This window comes from Myiozetetes cayanensis, unplaced genomic scaffold (assembly GCF_022539395.1).
Source record: "Myiozetetes cayanensis isolate MyiCay16 unplaced genomic scaffold, myiCay2020 scf4, whole genome shotgun sequence".
Lineage (NCBI taxonomy): Eukaryota > Metazoa > Chordata > Aves > Passeriformes > Tyrannidae > Myiozetetes > Myiozetetes cayanensis.
Window position 1 is genome coordinate 30,582,593 of NW_026087631.1, and position 9,002 is coordinate 30,591,594.

The 9,002-nt window shown below is 43.5% G+C and overlaps 1 protein-coding gene across 1 annotated transcript; it reads left to right on the top strand.

Moving 5' to 3' along the window:
• The first annotated feature begins 1,648 nt into the window (after nucleotides 1-1,648).
• LOC126647504 (E3 ubiquitin-protein ligase Topors-like) lies at nucleotides 1,649-2,704 on the top strand. The gene has a single exon (XM_050329802.1). The coding sequence runs from the start codon at nucleotides 1,649-1,651 to the stop codon at nucleotides 2,702-2,704; it is 1,056 nt and encodes a 351-aa protein (XP_050185759.1).
• The last annotated feature ends 6,298 nt before the right edge of the window (nucleotides 2,705-9,002 follow it).

A 9,002-nucleotide genomic window follows, 5' to 3' on the forward strand; every position in this document is an offset into this window, starting at 1 on the left:
AAAGTTAAAGAACAGTACATTTATTTTCTTTTTAACCCCTTCCCACACCCCCCCCCCACAAATAGGATATGTGTAATTCATACACACTTTTATTTACTCCCACAGTTATGTAGCTTGAATGATCAGGAAGGGGCTTTCATTTGGTCAGCAATGAAGGTGTCAGGTTGCAGCCTGCCAGCACAGTGCCACTCTAATTCTTCAGGTTTCCAGTGGTAAGGACAGCTTCTCACCAAAGTGGTGTGAGGCAGGAGGAGAACACAAGCAGATCTTGACACCCAGGGCCAACGGGACCATTTGTGTATTTGCAGATTTATTCTGTTCGGGGGCCCAGATGCTGCCCTTTGGAGTCTGTCCTTGTCATTTCAGGAGTGTTCCCAGAATGGAGGCCCATCCTTGTAATTGTGCTGATGGAAAAACTGCTGCCGAAACAAATGGCAGAGGGAACTCCTGCCTGCGTTTAGAGCTCCCCTACTGCTAGGTATCACCAAGGGGAGAAGTTTTCTTAGGCAAGCAAGGCAGAATAAACTGCACAGCCCTAAAAACAGGCATCAACTACCCTTGTACCCATCACCCCAAATCCATGAGAACTGCAGAGAGGACAAACTCTGACTTTAAAACTAAACAGGGAAAATCTTGTGGAGGGACAGCCTGAAATACCTGGATGTGATGGCCTTTTCCCCTGAGGCAGAAGAGAAGCCCTATGAATAGAAAACATGGGCTGTCACCTGGTGAGATTTTAATGGTCGGAGCCATGTGGCCACCCCACACAGAACCCCTGGCCTCACACCAGTCAGCCCTGAAACTAACAGATAATGCCCTTCCATGCGGAAAAAGAAGTGCTTGGTCTAATGCCTCTGCATGATGACAGCAACTAGAGACAAGAAGGGGTGGTGGGACAGCCCAGCCCAGGTGGTGATGGATCTTGGCTCTCCAGAGTCATGAGTAGGGTGCCAGAAGCCCTTCTACCCTAGTCTGGAGGAACAGCAACTCCAGCTCCTTCCTGCATGTGTGGGGCCAGGTTCCATCACTCGTGTTTTTGAGGAACACCAATGCACTGTCTTCCAGAAGCATGGAGACTTGGCAAGCAGAAAAGGACCTGGCACTGTGGGTGAATGACAGCGGCACTAGACGGACTGGAGAAAAACATCCCTTTCTGCTTTTTCATGCCGGTAGGGGCACAGACTCTCACCCAGGGCTGGCCACCAACCACCCAGGTTCTCCAAATCCTGGCATCTCCCAGGGAAAGGAAGTGAGAGGAGAAGGTGTCATCCAGTTGCAGGCAGTCCATGCTGATTGGTCCCACCACTCTGCCCCTCACAGGAAATTTTGGCAAGGCATCAGGAGCAGGGATGAGGCACAGGGCCACAGACACATAATGCAGGTGGCCAAGAAAGAGCAACACAGAGATGAAGAAGTTGGAAAAAAGAGATTTCCTGAAAGACCACTTGAAAAAAGGTGATTTCCATTTTCTCCCGACACCATGAGCCTGTAGAGGTGGACATCCCATTTTGACATCACTGAAGGGTGGAGAGTGACATCACTGAGCAGCAGTTTGTGATATCGTAGAGGGATGAATTGTGACATTTTGTCCCTCATTTCTTATATTTGGATGTCAGGAGAGCACTGGCCAGTCTGGCTTGAGACAAAAATGGCCACAGAGACAGACAGTACCTGTCCTATTTGCCAGGACACTCGGAATGATGTGGCTTCTGCCCTGCCCTGTCGCCACCAGTTCTGCCTGGGCTGCATCCTGCGTTGGGCCCAGAGAATTCCATCGTGCCCACTCTGCAGAAGGATGATACAGACTATCAGGTTTTCTGAGCAGAGTGAACGGGACTACATACAGCTGATCATCGCCTCCCCGGAAGGGTCACCAGAAGCCCATAGCCAGGCAGAGAGAGCTCCTGGCCACCAGGAGGACAACAGCCCCCATTCCCCTGTGGCGTCCCCTCCATCTTCTCCACAGGAGACACTGTCCCCAGATGAGCAAGGGGCTTCTAGGCTGGAGCTTGTTGGTGACCTCCTGCCTGAGGTCTGGGCAGGACTTTTCCGTGAACAACAGCAGCTCCTGGACCCTGTGAGGCCCTGGCTGCGCCAGAGGCTGGACGGAATATACTGGGGCCGGTGGTGGTTGATAGAGGCCACAGAGAGCTGCATCCTGCGCTACCTCTGTATCTGTGGTCCAGATGCAGAGGTCTTGGTGCAGAGGCTGCTGGTCTTCCTGGAGGAACACACAGCACTGCTGGTCCATGGCCTCATCAATGCTATTGCAGAACAGTGCAGTGAAGAGGCCCAGAGGCTGCTGCATTCCCACACTGTTGAGGATGAGGATGGCAGCCCAGCAGCCAGCACCAGTTCCAGCTCCAGCTCCAGTTCCAGTGAGTCCATGTCCAGCAGGTCCCAGAAGGACACTCCTGTCAACTGTTCTGCAGACTCCAATGTGGAGGAAGAAACTGCTACAGTTGAAACTGGACCCCACCAGGGTCCCAGCTGCCCCCAGCCTGAGCCCATCCCTGCAGAGAAGGACCAGCCCCAGGAGGAGTCAGAGCAGGCAGCATTGCCAGGTCCCTCTGCCCAGGGCTGCAGCCACAGCCACTCCACTCCTGGTCAGGGCAGGGGCTGCTCACCTGGGGCAACCCAGTGTGCCCAGAAGAGGAGGGTCCCCAGCCCTTTGGACTCTCCCCAGCCCAGGAAAAAGCCATGACATGGACAGACCTGACCCCTGCAGTCCCAAGGGACACAGATGAAGTGATAAAATTTCATCTCTCTTGATTACACCATCCAAGAACCACAACCTGAGGCTAATGGTACCCATGGCAGGATCCATAAAGTGGCCTCACATTTCCATGTCTGGCTTCCTGAAGGAGCCAAGTGAGGTCTCCCTTAGGTCCCACAGAGCCAGGGGTCTGAATAAATCCCTAAATATCTGAGTTCCTCAGTAACTTTGAGAGCCTGACATACTGAAATGCCAGAACATCTGAAAATCTTGTGCTGGATTCTATTTGGCTTGTGAAAGGAAAATCTGGATCAAGGAGCACAGAAGCTATGGAGAAAGAGAGTTCCAATACAGTTCTTGCAACTTTATTTGTGGATTTGAAGTTGATTGTTAAGTCTTTAAGGACCTAAATAAGAACCCAGTAGCTGCTAGACATCAATGACTTTGCTCCACAAAGATTCTTCTGTGAATGGGCAGTCAAGGACAAACAGTCTTAAGACGGTTGAGTCAGTTGTTCTGTTCCAATCAGCACAAAAGTTGTTCCTTGATGACCTCCAAGCAGGAGGCCAATATCAGACAAACAAGGTAAAACTGAATCTTTAGATAAAAATGGTGACCAGACATTTACTGTTATTTTTGCTGCTAGAACTTATGTAAAGTAGCAATGGCCACCCGATCTGTATGCTGGATATATGATTTGTGCTGTATCAAGCAAAACTTCAAATGTGCTCCAGAGCACGTGGGTTCTTCGACAGCCACAAATCATCTGTGCCTGTGAAGAAAGATTTGGTGAACCTTAGCATAAGGGAGAAACAACAAAACAAGCATCTCTGTGATAAGAGTTCTTATGGTATATTACAAATAATTAAAAAAAAAAATCCCATGTCCATTTTGGTCCATCCCTTTTGGATTTTGGCTCAGATTTCTCCCTCCAAGTGTTGGGTATCTTAAATAACCTGGTCAGAGAGTATTGCACTCTGACATACACTTGGATAGAGTCATATCTGACACCAAATCCTTCAGCAGCTTTGCTGAGCTTTTTTAAAGCCCCTCTCCTAGGAGAACACAGCTACTTTTTGATTCCAAGGCTCATGTATTTTCCTTTTTACTTTCTAGAAAAGGGATGCACTTTGTATTTGTAAACATCAGAGAGGCACAAGAGAAAAATTTTGTGGTTAGATGGAAAGTAAAAGGAAGATCACATGGAAAACTTTTAGGAAAAAAAAAAAGACTGTTTTGCCCCTCTAAAACCTTTAATCTCTCTCTTAAGAAATTTCCCCAAAGCACATTTTCTGTCCCTATTGACTGGCTGCTTTCAAGAATTGTCCCAGAAGGCTGATACTGTCTTGTTTTAGCTGCTCAAATTGTGTTTTCTATTCTTTCTTGCCTGTGATTTCCTTGCCTTACTGCAACATGCCCAAGGAAACCTATGGGTTTTGGAGGTGATCATTACAGTCCAATCTATAAATAATACATCCTTGCAAAGAACACACTAGACCATAATGTTTGCACATGATTTGGTCTAAATGACCTTGATCTGATTTCTGGAGGGTCATTTTGTAATTTAATGCTTCAGCTGAATTCTTTGTCGTGAAAGATTAAGTTTCTCATCAGGAACCATTCCATACCCTTTCAAGATGAAACCAGCCATGAGAGTACTGCATATGTATGTGGATTTTCTGAAGTGATTACTTTCCTTGTCTAATCCTACAGAAAAATTAACCTGCTGTAAAACAATTGCTATAATTGAACTGAAAGCCTGCTAGGTAAATTTATTCCAAAGTATAAGTTTAATATAAGTTATATATAAAGTAAAATATTAATTTTGCCAGAAAGCCTTTTTAATGGCATTCTGCATATTTTTTATTGGTGGGAGTAATTCCTATGGTCTTTTTTTCAGTCCCACAATTACAAAGAATACTATGAAGCAAATTATAACTGAATATTTTTAGCTCCCTTAGAACCATTAAGCAAAATAGCAGAAACAATTACATTTGAGCTGTATTTCCAAAGCAGGTGTTTTACTTTAGTACTCAAGGTCAGAGAATGGAGAAGGAGAGGATGTGTATGTTGAACAAAAAGCCATAATGGAACTGTGCAAATTCATTCTGTTCTCCACCAAATGGATATTCACATATTCAAACCATCACTGAAGATTGAGGCAAAATTTCAAGTGATTTTATTTCAATCAGCTGTGTTAAACCAATATAAAGGGCATTATTGGTCTGTCTTAACAAGTGTCTGAATGAATAATAGCAGAAAATCTGCACATTCTAAAGGTACTTTCTTGCATAAGTCAGATTTTCCAGAGGATTCAGAAAACTGGTTTGGGTTTGGTTTGGGGGTTTTTTTCCATCTCTAAAAGAAGCCGAAAGAGCTCATATCTTTGCTTAGTCAGTTCAAGGTAAAGAGGCATCACTTTTCTGCCAGTGAGATCACAGGTATTGAATACTGAGCACTTCCAAAAAGATGTCCTTCATTTTCAGACTTACGACAAAAAAAATGTAAGCAAAGAAAAAAACAAATTAATTGAATTCAGACAGTGTTTTGCTGTCCACTAAACCACAAAACTACACTCTACCCTTCTCATTAAAATAAATACATACACACTGACAGCACTGGTTTGGGAAAAAAATGAAAACTGTCACTACCAGTCACTTCATCAAGAGAAGAGCAGTCAGTGTTGGCAGCAGTGCTGCATGTACGTTTCTAGCAATTATATTGACTTACTGTATTCAGATTAAGTAGAAAATTCAAAATAAACTCAATATTTACCTCCAAATGCACTACTGTGAACCTAAATTTGCTTACCTGTTTGTCATCCAGGCCTTTATACCAAAAGGGAATATAACACGAATCCCACAGAGAAGACTCCTTTTCACTCTAATAATGCTGTTACTTTATTGGTAATTTAAAATAAGTTATAAATATCTAAAATATCTGTGACTCTTTACTCAAGAAGGATTTATGTCTACATTTCCTAGATAAATTCAACTGCCATTTTACAATTGCAATTCTGTTCTCAAGAACCAAGACCATGTAAAACAATGAGGTGGAAATGCAACTGAAAGGTAAAACTCTAACAGATTGTGTGCATTCAGGTGTTAGAAAAACTTGTATATTCCACAAGACACCTTCATGATGGAAAACAGTCATTTAAGGCTGCATTAATTTTGTAATAGATTTTGCTTGGTGATACTGTAGCACTCATTCGAATCCGTGATTTACCACAAACTCTGCTTTTAAGAAAAAAGTCATCTAGGTGGTCACACCACAAGTTTCAAGTTCCATCCTCACAAAGTTAACCTCTCCCCCATGGAAGTCTCCAAAGAGAGATGGACCACTCAACTGTAGCTGGAGTCTGCACTAGGGAACAATTGTCCTTACACACGCTGCCAAAGCTCCTCCAGCTGTCATCCAGCTATGAAATGTCCCCTTAGGTCCCCACAGACCTTGTCCATGTGACACAGGGAGCATAGTTGAGTCATTTCATCTTTCCCAGCTCATCTTTCCCAGCAGCATCAGCACAGGTAAACTTTTCTCCTCTCCTGTCCCCCTCAACAGTAAATTTAGCCTTAGGGCAATCAGGGTTTGATGAAGATTTAGATTCTTCCATCAGGTATCAAGAAGGATCATTTTCTGGCTCTGCACTGAGTACAAACAAAATTATGTTTGTATTTATATATATCTCTATTGATTTCTCCCTGTAGCTACAGGGCCTAGACGGGTCCAGCTGTGGAGGCATTTCAAAAGCAGATACTGTCCTGGGGCCTTCTCTGAGCGGTGTGTGGGACAGATGGACAGCCAGCCTTCCCCAGTGGGTTCTTTAAAGCCAAGATCAGCTCTTGGTCAGTGAGTATTTTCTTCTGCTCTCTTTTCATGCACCATTTCCCTGCAAACTGAGCAAGGGAGAAACCTCTGCACTGCTCTCTGGTTGACAGCAGAGTTGTAGCACCTGGATGTCCAGAAGGCTGCTGCTCAAAACAGCTCCAGGCACCATCCCAGTGACACTGAAAATGTGTTCTGGATGTTTGCACAAGGAAAGACTGACTGATCACAAAGTGACATGCTCCAGGGCTCTGAACCACACAAGGAGAACAAAAATAACTGGAGACATGGAAATTGAAGTGCTCTCAAGCAGAAAAACTAGACATAACTACATTTAAATTCATGTTGTAATAGAACAGGCTGAAAGATAACATCAGTTGTTAAATCTCTGAGATGTGACCTGGAAGTAACATAATAGATCATGTCAGTATCAGCTGGATCACTGTTCACATGGACTTATTTTCACATTTAAATAATCCATACTGTATTGATTTCATGAATCTTCTTTCACATACTGATTCTAAACTGTAACAGGCTGTAAGGTGACTGATCTTGCGCTCTTTATTTAAGAACTAAATCCATTGCTTAGGCATGGTTTCCTATGCATGAATCCAGAGGCAAGTGTGATGCACCACACAGTGAGAAGAAAATTACATCTTAGAAAGGTCTGGAAGGGCAAAAGCTAGTACTAGAAATGCAGGTTAATTTTGAAATCTAGACAACAGACTACCATTTTCAAAAAAGACCAAAGAAAAAACACTCATTAAACTGCCTTTACCAAAGTGGAGGGAAACCTGAGAGACTCAGTTTTGGTTGGTAATTCCTGGTTTTGAAAGGGATGAGTTCAAAATTAAGGCTGTACTGCTGTACCTGTAACTGGGTAACCTAATCCTGGGATGTCTCCGAGTCACTATCACTTGTGAAAATTCTGCTTATACTTAGAAGTATCTGGCATGTCTTGGGATGCTAAGACGACTATTTCCTATGCAAGACTATTTGCTATGCACATGGTCTCTCCAGAAGGGACATGTGTTCCTCTTGGTATGAGTGCAATCCAGTGCCATGAGAAAGAATTTCATTTCATTCTTTGGAATGAGCATTCCTTCATACTTCTCTTTATAATGCACATTTCATACATTTCAGTGCAGTTCAGTTTACAAGTTGGTTAAGAGATTCAATCTCCTTCTACCTCTAAAAAGGTGAGGTAGCATTTTGGTGAACACCAACTGGGTGAAAAATTCTGCCGTCTTTGTGTTATCTCAGGTCTGGTGCAGTTCCATAAAAGCCCTTTTAGTGTCACTGAGCACTTAGCTCACGGCTGAATTTAATCAAAGGTAACAGCCCTACTTCATTACAATTTAATAGTGTGAAGTATTGGGAGAGTATTAAATATTACAACATGTAGAGTAGAAAGAGGGTAACATTACTCATTCCTTCCACACAGGTCGCTTTCAGCTACCTGAGCTGTAGCTGATTATTCTTGTATCTTCCTCTGCTAGCTCATGATAGCTATCAACAGACACACAGATCAGACAAGAAGGTGTTCTCCCCCACTGCCTCCTCCTCTCCCCTTCTATTTCATGGCCAGAAATAGAAGTCATCAACTCTGTGGGGTTTTTTTCCCAAAATCTCTTAGCAAAACACTGTCTAATTCACAGAAGAAATGAATAGTATCTAATATTTCAAAAATCAACAGCCTAATTGAGAATAACATCTTTATTATATGGATGATCAAGTCCTTTTGCAGCTGAATTAATAATCACAGGTTTGATGAGAACAGTGAAGCTCCAGAAAAGAAGCCAACTGCCTTGACTATCCTTCACCAAAGCATGTCAGAAATTCGGATGTCTTTCCCTGGCTATCTGTAAAATTAATGTTGTATTGCACACCTTGTAGAAGGTGTGTGCCTGATGAAATGACTGAGGTGCTGTAAAGTGTATGTTATCCTGCTTATCATTCATTACCTGGGACCCTATCTCTGCAGCAGCAGCACAGGACAGTGAGATCCAGAGCTGTCCAGCATATTTTTTGCACAGTCTGTGTGAGAGGTAGAGCAAGCTAGGGGTTTCCTTACATGTGAGAATCTATATGCATTCTGCAAATTTGTAATTCCCTAAAGGTCAGTGGATCAGATGGCAGGAACAGCTGATCATCTCAGTAGACCAAGTACTACTTGTTTGAGCTCTGCCAGTGGGTGGAAAGTCTTATCAGAATCATGGTATACAGGGAGAAGAGACAAAATACATATACAGAATGCCAGCTCCAAAGCTGTCTCAGAAGGGACATGTTGTAAGGACATGTACATGTGTGCAGACATGTTGTAAGGACTTAAAGAGCACAACTCATTGGATACAAAACACTGTCAAAGCCACCAAAGGAATTTGAGACAAACACAGAAGAGTGGAATTTGCAACATGAAGGCACTAATTCCAGGCCGAGCAAAACAGATCTGGGTAGC

Coding starts and splice junctions, on each gene's coding strand:
- LOC126647504 (XM_050329802.1), top strand. CDS start 1,649: ATGGCCACAGAGACAGACAGTACCTGTCCTATTTGCCAGGACACTCGG.